This window comes from Euprymna scolopes, chromosome 35 (genome assembly GCF_053919585.1).
Source record: "Euprymna scolopes isolate OS-2025 chromosome 35, ASM5391958v1, whole genome shotgun sequence".
NCBI lineage: Eukaryota > Metazoa > Mollusca > Cephalopoda > Sepiida > Sepiolidae > Euprymna > Euprymna scolopes.
In genome coordinates this window covers 15,380,544-15,398,168 of record NC_136516.1, presented here as the reverse complement: position 1 = coordinate 15,398,168, position 17,625 = coordinate 15,380,544, and the positions used below count along the sequence as shown (strand labels likewise).

The 17,625-nt window shown below is 37.3% G+C and overlaps 1 protein-coding gene across 1 annotated transcript in view; it reads right to left on the bottom strand.

Moving 5' to 3' along the window:
* Positions 1-5,128, bottom strand: part of LOC145259706 (glycerol-3-phosphate dehydrogenase [NAD(+)], cytoplasmic-like) — a 50,164-nt gene extending 45,036 nt beyond the window's left edge. The window contains exon 1 of the mRNA XM_080117382.1: positions 4,724-5,128. Coding sequence (XP_079973508.1) covers positions 4,724-5,079 — 356 coding nt within the window. The 5' untranslated portion in view covers positions 5,080-5,128. The remainder of the gene's footprint in view (positions 1-4,723) is intronic.
* Positions 5,129-17,625: the final 12,497 nt, after the last annotated feature.

Genomic DNA, 17,625 nt, shown 5'->3' with positions numbered 1-17,625 from the left:
TCGGGAGCTGGTCCCCTTTTTCCCTTCCCCCTCCCTTCACTCCTCACATTAAAAATTGGCCTTGTGCCTAATTTGCTCGGTGGGAGAGCAAATAAATACCATCTGTTCCGGCAGATACTGCAAGCAAAGACCATATGTGGGGGCGACCCCACATATAAGACCTTGGTCAATGTAGGGGAAACCCTTCATACCAATTGTCACTATCCAGCTCCCCTACTCCCCGGGGAGATGGTCCCCATTTCCCCTTCACTCCTCACTTTAAAAATCAGCCTTGTGCCTAATTTGCTCGGTGGGGGAGCAAATAAATACCTCAAAGTGTAGTATCTGTTCTGGCAGATGCTGCAAGCAAAGACCAGATGTGGGAGAAACCCCACATACCTGACCTTTAACCAGCTCCCATTTCCCACCTCTCGGGAGCTGGTCCCCTTTTCCCCTTCCCCCTCCCTTCACTCCTCACATTAAAAATCGGCCTTGTGCCTAATTTGCTCGGTGGGGGAGCAAATAAATACCATCTGTTCTTCAGATGCTGCACTTCCATTTTTCGGTGGAGGAACAGTCCTTCACGACTGAGACAATTTTTTATTTTTGTACCTTTTCTCCACATTAGAAAACGACCCTGATGTCTAACTTTGTCCCGGTGGGAGGCATTGTAAATAGGTACTATTATATAAAAGTAACATTGTGTGTGTGTGAGTTCCTACTTCATAAGTTTCCAAACACCTGAGCTTATCCTTTGCAAATTTCACACAAATGTAATTTATATGTCTGGCAGTGTCTTTAGATATGTTTTGTACAGAAATTCATCCAATGAATATAAAAAATCGAAAAACTCTGATCTTAAAAATAGCTTTTTTTATAGATAAAAAAGAATTTTTATATGTTACACCGGCAAGGGAGATAATAAAATCTTAGCAAATGATATCTTCTTAAAAACAGATTTATTGACATCAGGAAATATAGCTGAGTGGTAGAGCATTCGACTACAAGTCAAATGATCCTATGTTCAAGCCCGGGTGTCCTTCACCATTTTATTTTTAATTTTTTCTTATTAATGAGTTCAATTTACGATAAAAGAAGAGGTACTATTTAAAATTGCCACAAATCATTTCTTCATTTGCATATTTTAAAAGTAAACATTAATCAGAAGTAACTTTCCAGGGCATTCATCATCAAATCTAAATATCAGCTGACATGATATTCTAAAACAAACAGAAATGGAATTTGATGAACATTATCATTATTATTTTATTTTATTTTTTGAATTAGTCGACCGGGCAAATTATTCAATAGAGAATAGTATTCAATAGAGAATTGATTCTATAATAATACATATGCAATCTGCATGAATTAAAATACCATGTTTAAGCGTATTGTACAATCGGGCAACGCCGGGTGACCAGCTAGTATAGAATATGAAGAAAATAAAAAAAAAAAACAATATAAAAATATATACTAATGCATATAGATATACTTGTTTATTCAGTAAGGATATTACATAAATTAGAGGTGTAGAATAAATAAAATTCTTTATACTATGGTATTTCGAAGCCTAATGCTTCTCATCAGAAGAAAAGAGAAGATGCTAGCTAACATATTAGGAATGCCACATCTAGCAATAGCTTTGTTAGGAGTGAAATAATTGTGCGTGAGAGGAAAATGGTAATATATTGAAACTGGGGGGGGGGGATGGGAGAACTACAGTGATTTATGTGATAGAGGAGAAATATAACGTTTATTAGAAAATGAAGATAGGTGTATACCACGTATGCCATGGTAGATTCAATATTTTATAAAAAAGCTATATTTCTCCTCTATCACATAGATCGCTGTAGTTCTCCCATTTCCCTCCCCCAACAGTTTCAATATATATTACCATTTTCCTCTCACTCACAATTATTTCGCTCCTAATGTACCTATTTACTATGCCTCCCCACGGGACAGAGTTAGACACCAGGGTCGTTTTTTAACGTGGAGAAAAGGTACAAAAATTAAAATTGTCTCAGTCGTGAAGGATTTCTCCTCCACCGAAAGAGAACAAGAAATAGAAGTGCAGCATCTGAAGAACAGATGGTATTTATTTGCTCCCCCACCGAGCAAATTAGGCACAAGGCCAATTTTTAATGTGAGGAGTGAAGGGAGGGGGAAGGGAAAAAGGGGACCAGCTCCCGAGAGGTGGGAAATGGGAGCTGGTTAAAGGTCAGGCATGTGAGGTTGCCCCCACATCTGGTCTTTGCTAGTCATAGCTAGTCCTAGCTAGTCATAGCTTGCAGTATCTGCCGGAACAGATACTACACTTTGATCTTGTCCCGAAGGCCAAGCTCCTAATGTACCTATTTACTATGCCTCCCCACGGGACAGAGTTAGACACCAGGGTCGTTTTTTAACGTGGAGAAAAGGTACAAAAATAAAAATTGTCTCAGTCGTGAAGGATTTCTCCTCCACCGAAAGAGAACAAGAAATAGAAGTGCAGCATATGTAGCTATCATTAGACGTCGCATCCTTAATATGTTACCTAGCATCTTCTCTCCTCTTCTGATGAGAAGCATTAGGCTTCGAAATAGCACGGTATAAAGAGTTTTACTTATCCTACACCCTTGATTGGTGCAACATCCATATTGAATAAATGAATAAATCTATATGCATTAGAATATATTTTTATATTGCCGTATCTTTATTTTCTGCAAAGAATTTTAGAAAACTTGAAAATTCACGCGTTTTATTTTTTGGGGTTTTTTATTGCATGACGTGGTCTGTAGGTTCAAACCCCGCACGTAAATTTCTTAATGTTTTTTTTTTTTTCGTTAACTGGAAAGAAGTTTATACAAAATAATTTTATAAAAGAAACAGTAGGTTCTCTAGAGTGCAATGTAGAATAACATATTTTGGACCGAGTTACTGCATGGAGACATGTGAAGCTTCCTCCCAGGCGATTTCACGGATTTCGATGACAATAAAAATATAAGAGTGTGAAATATTCATTGATCATCATTCAATCCTTGGCAACGTCGGGTTTCCTTGCTAGTATATATATATATATATATATATATATATATACACTCACAATATAATTTATGATCAACGACCAATTTTACCTAAAATTAAGATGAAAACAATTTTAAAAAAATATATATCAAAAAGACTAAGTTTAATCGTTCACGTGAAACGTCGAAATTATGAAACTAGGCCGGAAAAATATAGTTGTCATCTTTATAAACACGTTGAGAAAGAGGCTAGTTAAGGAAGAACAATAACTCAAGTTCATAACATTCTGGTTCACGGTTCCACATTTAGAAAATTATGAATTCGAGTTATCGTTCTTTCTTAGCTAGCCATTTTGTCGACATCTTTATAAAGATGGCGACTATATTTTTCTGAACTATTTTGGCATTTCACGTGTACGACGAAATTCACTCTAAGTCAGTATTTTTATTTATTTTTAAACATGGTGAGGATAAGTTGTCTCGGTGGAATACTAAAATCGATTTTACTCTAATAATTTACGTGACTGAAATAGGATTTGAAGCAAATAATTCATTTACGAACAAACACAGATAGGTATCAAAACACCAGAACTTCCTCTTCTTTAGGGTGAGATCTCAGGAAGCAATCTTCCCAGGCATTATCTCTTCTTTCGAGAGGGTTGGTCTATCGCCTGTTTAAATGATCTCACAAAAGAACGCCGACAGGGCCGATCATAGCTATCTTTTTCATCCATCCAGAGTACCACTATTTGTTGGGGAAGGGTCCTCCATTATAAATTGACCTTGTGCCCGACTTTACTACTGAAAAGGGAAAGGATGTGGGTAAACAAACCTATTTATTTTTTTAGTTACCAACAATTATAAAATAAAATGTTATGCAACCGACCAGTCCGACCACAATGTCTCCTTGAGTTTTGACATTTCTAGCGTCGGTTCAGGTTCACCAAAATAAAGGATTAACTCCCACCCCACACTCATGGTGCTATTCGGTCTGAGGAAACCATCTTCTCACATATTACCTTACTCTTCAGAAGTGAGGGATTGGTTTATTTTCGGTTACCTGAGGTGCCCTAAACGGGAACTCCTGATAAGTCCAATCACAGAAATTTTTGTGTGTCGCGTTTTGTGGAGGGGGGAGACTATTCAACACTACAGACTGACACTGTCTCTGACTTTTACAGTGAGATGGAATAAGTATCGGTATGTTTTTCGCCTTAATATTTTCCTTTAAAGTGACAACTATTTAAGGTTTACGTGTATGCTGAAAACGAATATTGCATTTAAAGTTTCCGCAAATAAGTAGTTTTCCAGATATTAAGCAACGACATTTATGTTATTGCTGGTGGTCATCTTGGTACGCGCTTGTGCGAGTAAACGCAATCTCAGGAAAGCGCGCGTACCAAGATAGCCACTAGCAATAACAGAAATTATATTGCTTCGTATCCGGAAAACTACTTATTCGCGGAAAATTTGAATGCGATATTCGTTTTCAGCATACTCGAAAACCTTAAAATGTCGTCATTTTAAAGGAAAACCAGGTAAAGAATTTACTAATTATGATGTATGTACCCGTCATATAAAAATAAAACTATTCGATCAACTTACGTAATTTTTGGAATATGATATTTCGGTTCCGTAGCGAGTACGTTACATCATAAAGATTTTCCTATAATTTTTTTTTTTTTTTTTTTTTTTTTTTTTTTTAGGTTAAATTCTTAGTAAGAACCAATATTAACACTTACCAATTTCCAGATCCGATAATACAAACTCTCTTCTTAGAAGCCATTATAATGTTTGTGTTGTTGTCTGTCGGTGTGTTGGAAAACTGCGCGCTCGTTAGTTGTCGCCCACTTCTTTTCTGTTCCTGGGTACAATGCGTGAACAGTGGGAAATAATGGTTGTTCTTGTTAAGTGGGTTCCTGAAGCTAGAAGACGGCCGATAGCAGACGATACCCTTCAGTCGGCTGACAAGGACGTTTCTGTTGATTGTTGATAGCGAACAAGCGGAGTCGAAGCAGCTGCGACTTGGTTTGGTTGCTGCTGGCACAAGTAAACGCAATGCAGCGGCGGCAACAGACGACGACGACGTTAGTTTCATCACTATGCTATTAGACGTCGTAATGACCTCCACCTGGGGAGACCACTATATCGCAACTGGTCCTCACGCGAACGCAATTAAATTTCAACTAGTCGTCATTATACCAGCCGAGGAGGACCTTATTTAGAATTCAACCTAATTTTAAAAAAATGAAAATTACAGAAAAATCTTTATAATGTACGTACCAGTCACGACACGTAAATGCCACATTCCAAAAATCACGTAAATTCATGAAGATTGTTTTTATTTTTACAAAGAAAATTTTTTAAGCGATTTAATGCGATTAATGTGAAATCGGTAGCATTATAAAGCTGATCTCGCAAATTTTAATTATTGTTGACTTATCTGCCCTTGATGGCGATGCGAGATAGTTCCTTTTGGCTTACTTATAAACTTGATTTTCATAGTTAAAAAATAAAACTATTTGATCAATTTCCATGTTTTTTGGGAATATGATATCTTCGTTCTGTGACCAGTAGTACAATAGTACATACATCAAAAGGATTTTTTTGGTGCTTCTTGTGTAGGGAAGTTATTTTTTAATTAGTGTTTTCAAGTTAAATTCAAGATTAACAGTATTTTTTGTTTATTAGGTTGGGGCAAAAACAATGTCGTTTTTTTCCCGTTCAACTATATATATATAAAAAAAAAAAACGGCATTATTTTTACACCAACCTAATATTTGTCAAGTGAAAGTACAGAATAGTTAACAAAACACCCTCCCTTCCCCATGTTAAGAATGGGTTTCTCAATAACGTTATTATGTCAGTACGGTACCTTATCTGTATAAGTACCAGATTTTTCTCTATTTTTGCATTTTTTTTTTTTTATTAGACTAAATTCTAAATAAGAAAGACCACCTATCTCGCTGATGAGCAAACTCTTCTTTTATCAAAATGGGATATAAATTGAACTTGTGACTGACTTTACAACTGAAAAAGAGGGGGTTTAGGCAAACAAACCTATTTAGTTTTTAGTTAGATACAATTAAAAAAATGTCATGCAACCAATCATGGTCTCCATATTATTTGTTTGGTTGGTTGTTTCTGTTTTACGGCATATCAACCCTTTTCAGATTATTTGATGTCGAATCCAGTAATTTTGAAGAAAAATTTTTTAATAGAATATATATTTTTTTTCAAGTCATTTTCTATTTAACCCATAGTTGGGACCCTAACAGGGTCAGAGTGGACCTGGAAGCAATTACAATTAAAGGGTGGCTCCACACTCCCCAAAGCTCCCAAGCTGAGGCCTCACCATCGGATATAGTTTAAGGTCACATCCAAAACCCATATTATTTGTATTCATTGGACTACTGCTCTCATCTTGAGTTTCATTTTCACAAAGTTTCGGTTGATGTAACATCCGATCTTCTTCACCTGTATCTTGTCAAACTCTGGAATGTTTCTGGCGAACTTGGGAATTTGGACAGAATTTCGAACAGAACCCTTTATTAACTTCACAGGGGTAGCATGCTCTTGTTCTTGTCAGCCATGATTCGATAGAGGGCCTAAGTAATTCGCAATTGTATTTTTTCATTGCCAACAATGATAATTGAACCAGGACCCATGGCATAGTGGTTAGAGTACTTGGAAAAGCTACTTATTAGTTTATATGAGTTTTGGAATATGACTGTACCAGAACGCATATGAACGCATGTGAAAATATCAGCAGCAGCAAAACGATAAATGGCTAAAAAAAAGATATTAGCAGCATTTGATCTAAATCTATAAAACCTTTTAAAAAATAATGTTGTTGAATTAATGTATATTTGCATATGTGTAGAAATAACGCGTTTTGTTAACTTATACCTGCCAAGTTCTATTTTTTTTTTCAATTTTGACCCCATAGCAGCTATTTTTACCAGCTAAAAACCAAATGGAATTTATCAACAGGTCCAAATCTGTGATTACTTCACAAGATCACTAGCTGTGGAATAGCTGAAAATGTCCTCTCAGTTATTAAATCCTTTCTCTTGATAGGCTCATAAGAGTAGTCGTTGATGGACAAAAATCAGAAACTCATAGTATTAACGCTGGTGTCCCTCAAGGTTCCATCCTGGGCTCAACTCTCTTCCCGATCTTCATCAATGATCTCCCAAATCACATTCTTAAATCACTCGTAGACATTTATGCAGATGACACCACCATCTATGGTGACATTTCAAAGGCCAGCAATGACCAAGATCTTTCTGAGTCTTTCTCTTCTAATCTAGAGAACGTGGTGCAATGGGGAAAACAGGGGCTGGTTAATTTTAATGCATCAAAAACCAAGCTTCTCTCCTTTCATCATAATCGCTCTGACACCCATCATATCCGAATTTAAATGAATGGCTCTTTTCTTGGGTAAGCACTATATCTTGATAAGCTTCTGAGATTGACCTTAACTCCTGATCTGAAATGGGACACATATATCAAATCTGTTGCCAAGATCGCTGGAAAAATGGTCGGATCATACTGTTCCAGAAGGTATCTCTGCCAATGTCATTTTCCTTAATTTCCCTACACTACGGGAATTAGGGAAAATGACGCCGATCATAAATATACGGGTGGGTGGTTTCCCTTGGCTTGGTATGCAGAGAGCTGATAAGGGAATTGGAAAAGCACATTCTCTCATACAGTAGGTCCAAACACATGTAAGAGAAAGCATTCAACCTCAGAGGGTAGAACATACTTACCTTCCATGTTAGATACAAGCTTTACATTAACGGAACATATCCATCCTATAAATGATAGAGGTCTTCACCCAGTGGGTGAGTTATGAACATTTGTATTGCTCTGTTACGGTTAGCAAATGAAGGTGCTCGATCCGTAATGTGGGAGCAGAGTTGGCTTCAGTCCATTAGTATCTTCTGCTCTTCTTCACATCTATTAAGGTTTTGTGGCAGAATCAGTCCTTGCGTCAAGCCGGTGCGTATAAGACGTTTTTTTATTCAGTCTCTGATCATGGATGTGTCAACATCCGGTTCGTAGCCAACTCTCATTAATCCCCACAAAACCAATACATTTCAGGTGAAAACATTATTACATACTTAGGTGTCATGTCGAAATCACTATAAAATTCCAAATATTACGAAAAATGATCCAGTAGAAAAATAATTCAAAGTAAAACTGGAATTAAGCGAATTATCGTGTTTTACCATATGTTTTAATGAGAGAGAATTATGCGACCAATTCAAAATGACAAACTTATTTACCTCCCTTGATTTAAACTTACAAATTAAAGGTCCGTCATTTTTAAACCAACACATTTTAAAAAGTTAAAGGGTGATTTTTTTTTATTTAAAATATTTCTAACAAATATGCTGGATCATTTTTATGTAATTTTTAGAAATTTATACTTGACTTTAATTTAACAAATTAAGAGTCTGCCGTTTTTAAACCAACACATTTCAAAACATAATTGTGGGTGATTTTTTTTTATTTAAAATACTTCTGAAACATCATATGCCGGATCATTTTTATGTAATTTTTGCAAATTATACTAATTTCACCATGACACGTAAGTACATGGTAATGTCTTTAACCTGAAATACGTTGATTTAGAAGATCATTAATGTAAACTAACACTAACACTTTTTTTATTAATTTATTCAAACGGCGATGTTTTTCTGACAAAAACAAAAAAAATGTCCTTCACACTGATTATGTACTGAGAAAACTTTTTGTTTTGTTTTGTTCTATGCGTCATGCCAGACTTTAATTGCTTGCCGGTAAATTGAGGACTTGAGAGAGCTTCTTTGTTCAAGCAAATCTTAAATTCATTCATTGTATATTTATCTGCTGTTCATAACCTACGATGTTAATGTTGTGCCTGTTTTACAAGTATTTCAATGGCAAGTGCTCTGACGAACTCTGAAAAGTAGTACCCCCTCGACGACAATACCCTCGACAAACCCGACCAGCAGCAAAATCTCACCCTTACACTGTAGAGATCCCTAGACGCCATAAAAGACTTCTACTCGAATAGCTTTTTTCCTCAGACTGCTGTACTTTGGAATTCCCTTCCAGGCTCCTGCTTTCACTGACTGTACTAACAGGTAGAAATTCAAGTGTAATGTGAACAGACATCTCGCTGCCCAACCCCCTAAATAATACCCCTGCAAATCTGGTCCCAAATAGTAGCCCCTCACGACTAAATGGCCCCGTGCTTTGTTTGGGGTGAAATAACAATAATGAAAAAAAAAGGGACTGGTCACTAGTATTGCCATATCAAGGCCCAAAGGCCACTCGAGGATAAGGGTTAATGAATGTAAGGTGGTAGTCTAGTAATCGTTAATGGTATGGATTGGTCAGAATTTGGATTATTTAAGGCTCACCAAGAACTTGTTTACATTGGACTTGAAAGCTACCATATTGTAATCGGTCAGGAAGCAAGCCAGTTGACAGTGTTTGGCATGAGGGCAGTTCTAGGAAAGAAGTTTTGTTCATGGGACCTGCGTTTATATTTAGGGACAGATAGAGAGTGGGGAAAATTGTTAATAGTGGTTGTAGCTAGTCGAGTGTTCATAAGTCATAATGCTAATCTGAACAAATAAATGGTCGCTAGCTTTACCATCGACAAAATAAAATATTTTAAAGGAAATACCATTTGGAAACCAAATTAAATTTATTTAACAAAAAAAAAAAATACCAAATGATGCCAGGTAGAAAGTTATTTAATCTACATCTTACTGCTCAACTCCCTACATAGTATTGCTGCAAATTATGTCTCAGATAGTAGCCCCCTAAATCAAAGTGACACCGTGCCTTGTTTCAAGTGAAAATGCAACAAAAAAAAAAAGTATATAACCATGTAGCGAATCATTATTTCACAAACAGATTCGCTGTATACGTTCAAAGGAAAATAACGCAAATGAAACTATTTCAAGTTTTTAAATAGACGCAAGATCAAGAGAACAGCGGTTCACTAACGTGAACAGATGGTGGAATGTTCCGTGCGTGTTTCGTCCCAAAGTCATGTAAATTCTACGGGGACTAATTTTTGTTTTTTCACACATGGGTACAGTAAACAGACTGGGGGCGTTATAATTTCAATCATAAATACAGTATGCGGGAAAAATCAAATCAGTTTAGTAAGCAACCACCAGTCCTCCTAACTCCATCGCATGATGTAAAATTTATTAACCAGGAAATATGGATGCTGAGGATTCACACCAGTGGATAAATACCTTCCAAACAATTTTTATTCATGCAAGTAGCAATGAATGACTTCCTTTAAATCTTTCCCTTTTATTTAGGCACATGGATTTATGCATAGCGTCTACATGAAAACATTTCTAAGCCTGTCCTAATTATAGTGAGCCTTACGACTGCTGAAGCAGGTTTTTGTCTAGCTCAAACACACAGACACAAAGCAAGCTACATACTTGTAGCACACACAATGTCACCCTGCAGTTGACATGTGATATAATACATGTGTCAACTACTTTGACCTTTGACCTTTCACGATCCATTTCAGTTTATTTCCCTTTTCTTTCTCTTCTTTGCCTCGACACAACAATGAATAGATGCTACTGACCTTTGCTCCATGAATTCACCCAGCCAAAGAACAAACTCTCGCATGTACACATGCATACATTCTTAAGGGAAAAGAACGTGATTTCGTCAAGAACATTAATGGTTTGTCATGAACAATCCAATTACTTCTATATAACAATATTAACGAACTTACCAGTCATATGTGTATACGCACAACGAACGTATCAACTTTATTGTTCCTTTTTCCTTGTATGTAAATAAACGCGTCTTGCATATATGTAACTCGGTGTTTTACGAACACTTACTTCCAACATTCGGATAACTATTATTACTCTTGGGAACATCCCAGGTCAAAGAGACCCCCATCTTCTGGCCCATGTTATCACAAGAAGGAAGGACTCCAATCTGTGGTCCCCCCTCGTCAAACTTTCACAAGAAACACCCGTCTAGCAGAAAACACTATCACTAATTTTCCCCACTCTTTACCTGTGCCTAAACCTAAATGTAGATTTCATGAGCAAAGCTTCTTTCTTAGAACTGCACGCCTATGGAATTGTCTTCCGTTTTCCTGCTTTCCAGTTGAATACAATATGGTTGTCTTCAAGTCTAACGTAAACAAGTTTTTGATGAGCCATTCCATATAAGTTAACAAATTTACCGAATCTCCATTACTAACAATTACTATATTATCCAATTGTCTACTGTACACTCTTTAACCTTTATTCTCGAGTGGCCTCTTGACCTTGATAAGTGGTGATGCTTTTGTAAAAAAAAAACATCAAAGATGCCTAAGTTTGTAACAGATTACCAGTCAAAAGAGAGTTAATACTCCACACCATTAATAAATTAAAAAAAACAAAACACTTTGTTAAAGAAAACTATTTTTTAATATATCTAAACGGCATGTTCGAGTTGATTGCTATTTGTTGGTGTTGGTCTTGAGTGTTGCATTTTATTTCATTTTTTTTACTTATAAAGGAGTCTATGATATTTAAATATCATCAATAATTCTTCCCTTTACGACCTGAATGTTTGTCGAATGATGCTTTAAACCTGGATATGGTAATCTACTGCTCCAGAAGATATCTCACTACTGATGCAATTCTCTATCTGTATAAAAGCCAAGTACGTCCAAGGATGGAGTACTGTTGCCACATCTGGGCTGGAGCTGCTAAAAACAGCCTATCCTGCCTTGACAGAGTACAAAATAGACTTCGTGGTTTAGTGGGGTATACCCTTTTCTCTTTCCTGCAACCTCTCTCCCACAGAAGAGACGTTGCGAGCCTGTCTTTGTTTTATTGTTATTTCCATGGCAAGTGCTCGTTTGAGCGCTAATCTCTCGTCCCCCCCCTCGCCAATCTTTCACAAAAAGCACCCGTCTAGCTGAAACCACTGTCAGTAATTTTCCCCACTCTAAGTGCTGTATGTGCTCTCTGCTTATCTCGGCATTGTTTCCAGTCATCCAGGACTCTTCAGGAGTGCAGGTTCAAGATAGGTATGGTTGGAGATTGTGAAACCCTTGCTTCACAATTACATGCGCAGCTAACTTTACAGGGGATATCCATTATCTATTGAGTCTGAACAGAGGCAATAATGATGGTAGTCATTCTAGTAGCGTGTTTTACGCGTCAAAAACAAGGATAGAGAACTCTGCGTTTCTTCTATTTAACTGAAAAAAATAGATATGATACGTTAAAGTCCAGAGTGCGCTTTGTCGCTCGCATCTCTGGTGCCATGCTGAGATTGATGAACCCATCTCCTAACTGTGGTGACATCAACTGAATCGGCTTCATAAACGTTCAACAGGCGCCGGTGAATGTTAATTGGTTCAATTTTTTCTGCATGGAGGAATTCAATGATGCAACTCTGCTTCTGGCGCATATATATGACAGGTGTTACTTTCTGGTCTCTTATTTTTTTATTCAGCCTGAATGGATCAGAGGGAATTGCAAATTGCATTGTTTTAATATTTGAACTTATGCATTCATGACCTGAAAGTTTCATCTCTCTGTTGCAGAACTTGATGGTGTGAGACTCTAAGAAAGAAATCTCTGTCAGGAATGTGCGTCAAAAGCAGAGATGCGTCATCGAATTCCTGGCAAAAGTGCATTGAGAATGGGAGTGGCAATGAAGAAAAATAAATTCTGAAGACACAAAAGGTCACTCGTTTTAATAGTACTTTGGATGTTTCTTTAATGTAAAGATAAACATAAAGTATTGTAGCATTTCGAATCAGTGCACATCGCTTTTACTAAGGTTTTGATAGTTTTCACAAGTGAATTACCTCCCTGCTAATATAAGCACTCTTTAAAGCTAAAATTTGTTAATTTCTTCGAAAACTATTTTCACTAATAATTAATTTTCTATCTTATCGTTTTTCATAATTTTCGGATATGTTCATTACTGTGACATGAAAATTCAGTTGATACTATTGGTTTCACTTAAAATTCAATATTTCAAATATTTTGCAACAATAACAAAGAAGAACCTAAAAATTTTTATGATGTACGATCTCCATCACGAGACAAAGATATCATACTCTAAAAATCATATAAATTATCCAGTAGTTATTTTTTTTTAACTAAGAAAATCAAATTTTTAAAGGAAGTAAGAGCGTTGTGTCTTAATTTGCCATATTTAATAAATAAGGGGAGACAACTCAATTCGAACTACTGAGATCAAAATCAACTTTGTAATGGTTACGATCAGTAATATCACATATGATTTGTGAATCTCTCAATGAAGGCTTATTGATGTCAATAGCTCTTGACATCAAAGGCTTTTGACAAGATATGCCATAACGGTCTACTTCACAAGATTGCCAGCAACAGAAGAGCTGGAAATATCTTCTTGATTATTAAATTCTTTCTCTCTGATAGGCTTATAAGAGTAGTTGTCGATGGGCAGAAATCAGAAGCTCACAGTATCAACACTGACGTTCCTCAAGGTTGTATCCTGGACCGAAATCTCTTCCTGATCTTCGTCAATGATCTCCCAAATCACATTCTTAGATCATTCGTAGACATTTATGCAGATGACACGACAATCTATGGCGACACTTCAAAGGCCAGAAATGATCAAGATCTTTTTGATTCTCTCCCTTCTGATCTTGAAAACATGGTGCAATGGGGAAAAAGGTGGCCGGTTAATTTTAATGCATCGAAAACTAAACTTTTCTATTTTCATCATAATCGTTCTGATCCCCATCACACTCCAATTGAAATGAATGGCTTTCGTCTTGAGGAAGCGCAATATCTTGACAAGCTTGTGGGACTGACTTTCACTCCTGATCTGAGATGGAATGTATGCATCAAATCTGTTGCCAAGATTGCTGGAAAATGGTTGGATCACTCTACCGCTCCAGTTAGTATCTTACTGCCGATGAAATCCTCTACCTGTACAAAAGCCAAGTATGTCTTCAAATTGAGTACTGTTGGTACAACACCCTATCCTTCCTTAATAGAATACAAAGCCGGCTTTGAAATCTAGTGGGTGATGCACTTTTTTCTTCTATGCAACCTCTTTCCCACAGAAAAGACGTTATGAGCCTGTCTCTGCTCTATCGTTATTTTCATGGCAAGTGCTTATCTGAACTCCAATCTATGCCCCCCCCCTTGCCAAACTGTCACAAAAAAAAAACACTCGACCAACTACAACTGCTGTCAATAGATCTCCCACTCTCTACTTGTGCTTAAACCTAAATGTACAAACATCTTATCTTATCCCAGCCTTGTTTCCAGTCGTCCTGGATTTCTTGCGACTGGACTCAAACAGTATCGATTCAGGAGAGGTGTGGTTGCGTATTGCGCAACCCTTGTCTCACAATTACACGCACAAGGGGTATCCTTTGTCTTTCAAGACTGAACGGAGGCATCGACAAACAAACTTCTTTTCTAGAACTACCTGCCTATGGAACACAATTCCATTGGCTAGCCTCCTGGACGACTATGGTAACTTTCAAGTCTAATGTAAACAAATACTTGTTGAACCATCCCCTTAAATAATCAAATTGTACCCTACTTAGATAATTAACAATTTATATGCTATCACCTTACATTCATTAACTGTTATCCCTGAGTGGCCTTTGGGCCTTGATGAGTGATGACTCCCTTGTAAAATAAATAAATAAAATTTTACGATGAAAATCAATTTAAATTGTGAAAAGAAATTATTTTTTATATAAAAAAATACTTAATAAATTTATGTGATGTTTGGAATATGACATTTTTATTCAGTGACGGGTATGTACATCATACAAATTTTTCTGCATTTTTTTTATTAGTTTGAACTCTGGACTTGCACCGAGAAATCCTTCAAGGTTGTGGTAATTCTAATTTTTATCCCAATTCAGAGTGATTTTTAAGGGGAACTGGATTTTCTCCACATTAAAAACCAACCTTGTGTTTAAATCTGCCATCGTGGGGAGGCACATAAAACCATCAATCAACCTCTGTCATTAATTCTAACAGTTCTTGTGCCGAATAGTAAATCTGGAAACAAACGCATTTCAGGTGAAAACATTATTTCATACTTTTGTGTCATGTATAGCATAAATTCCAAATTTAGTATAAATTACAAAAATTACAAAAAATGATTCAGTAGATGGTCGGACATTTCCTATTTTTTCAATGGTGGATTTCAAGAAAAACAAGGGAGAGTAGTCAGTTTGTCATAGACAATTGGTCAATCAAGTTTCCCACATAAAAACATATAACAAAACTCAATAATTCTATTTTTACTTGTAATTACAAGTTTTTCATTGGATCATTTTTATAAACTTTGAGAATTTATTTTAATTTTAACATGGCATTTAAGTACCTAATAATGTTTTCACCTGAAATGCGTTGGTTTCAAAATCCACTGTTCTACACAAGCACCACCCTAAAAATAGTTGCTTTATTCTATGACTCCAGAAAGTATCTTACTCTCGACATAATCATCGACCTGAATAAGAGCCAAATATATCCTAAAATGAAATATTGCTACATCTGGAGACAAGCGGCTTGGAGTAACCTATCCTGCTTTGACAGAGTTCAAAACCACCCTTCAAACCTAGTAGGTGATATCATTTTCTCCTCTTTGCAACCTTTTTCTCACAGAAAATCTTTCATGAAGAGCACCCGTCTTGCTGAAGCCGATGTCAGTAGTTTTCCCACTCTTTATCTGTGCCTAAATCAGAACGTAGATTCCATGAACGGAGCAGCTTCTTTCTTAGAAGTGCACGCCTGTGGAGCTCCCTTCCGTTTGCCTGGTTCTGACCTGACTACAACTTGGATGTCTTCAAGTCCAACATAAACAAATTCCTGATAAACCGCCCCTTAAGTAAGACACTTTATCAAATCTCCATTACTAACGATTACTACGATATTATCCCATTGATTACTGTACACGTAATAACCCTTATCCCCGAGTGGCTTCTGAGCCTTGATAAGTGGTGACTACCATGTAAAAAAAAAAAAAAAAGAGACGTTTCAAGTCTATCACTGCTTTATCATTATTTTCATGACAAGTTCTTGTCTGAGTTCAATCTATGGTTCGTCCTGCAAAACTTTCACAAAAAGCACTTGTCTAGCTGCAACCATTGTCAACAATTTCACTCGCCGTCTTTGCCTGAATCTAAACCTAAATTCCGTGGACAAAACTTCTTTCCTAGAACTGCCAGCCTGTGGAACTTGGTACTGTGAGACTGCTTTCCACCGGACTAAAACATGGTCGTCTTCAAGTCCCATAGAGAATTTTATCTTCTGCCCCAAACATCAACAGAGATTAGACAATTCCTATAATGGTCTGGTCCCTGTTGATTGCAGTGTAATACTCATTCTGTGCAGTTCTAGGGGGTCCACCCTCTTAGGCTTTGCCTTCTCTCTTTGAAAAGGGGTTAGTTTATTGCTAATCGTCTGGGACGCCTTTACCAGGGAATGTCGACAGTGCTGCCCAAGCACTCTTTGCAGGTCAGAGTGCTCCTCCTTGGGGACGCTGACTTCTCAATCCTACTTCCTGACTCCTGGTGTCACAGTTCTTGCAGTTGGAGAGAACTAAATACCCCCACCCCATGTAAAGAAGTTTTTGTTGTGTCGCTGCCTTCACTAACCCCCTTACCTTCATTGACCCTTATTCTTGAGTGGCCTTTAAGTACAGGGTGGAACGATAAAATTGTCACCTTAAAGAAAACAACACTACAGCTTTATTTTAAAACTTTTATTGAAAAAATCAATTCAGGTTACTTGATTATGCAGTAGAGCTGACATCTATTTAATGTACTTACCTTCAGTCTCAATTATTGCCTCAATACGGGTCCGGAACTGGGAGCATGCCTTTTCCACAAGCGCCGACGGGAGCTCGGTGAATACTCAGTGGATGGCAGCAATCAGGGTGGCTTTAGTGTTGTGGGAGGTTATGTTTGTGATGTTCTTCACATATTACAAAATGAAGTAGTTCAACGGGTTCAGGTCATGGGTGGAGGGGGGGGGGTGAGAGAAGGATACAAAATCGTAGCACTCCTTCTGAAGCCAAGCCTGGGTTTCTTTGGACTTGTGGGTCAGCGCTGTCACACCCATCCATGGTCTGCCAGCGGCCATCTGATTGCACCAGGGGATCATCACACTCTTCAGCACATCCAGGTACACTTTGGCGTTGACTTTCAAGCCGATTTCGAAGATGTGAGGTGGCATTATGTGGCTCTCACTTGAAACCACGCCAAAGATCATAATCGTGGTCGGAAATTTTGTTAATCTGCGCCATCAAGCGTTGAGCCGCCCAGATTTGCATTTTAAGGGTACTGGCAATGGTCCTGTTGTCATAACTTGGATCGGTAGAGAGCATGTTGTACTGCAGGCAGCATTGTGTCACCTTCAAACGTAGACAACTGACCAACTAGTAGATGGTCTGCAACAAAAAAAGAAAACCGGTTTTCATCAAACGGAAATGAAATCATGTCTTTGCTAGGGCGACAATTTTATCGTTCCACCCTGTAGTGTCGCCCTTTAAAAAGTGTTATTTGGCTTTGATAAGTGTTGACACATTAATAAAGCGACATTACTTTTCGGACGATTCTATTAAAGGGAGA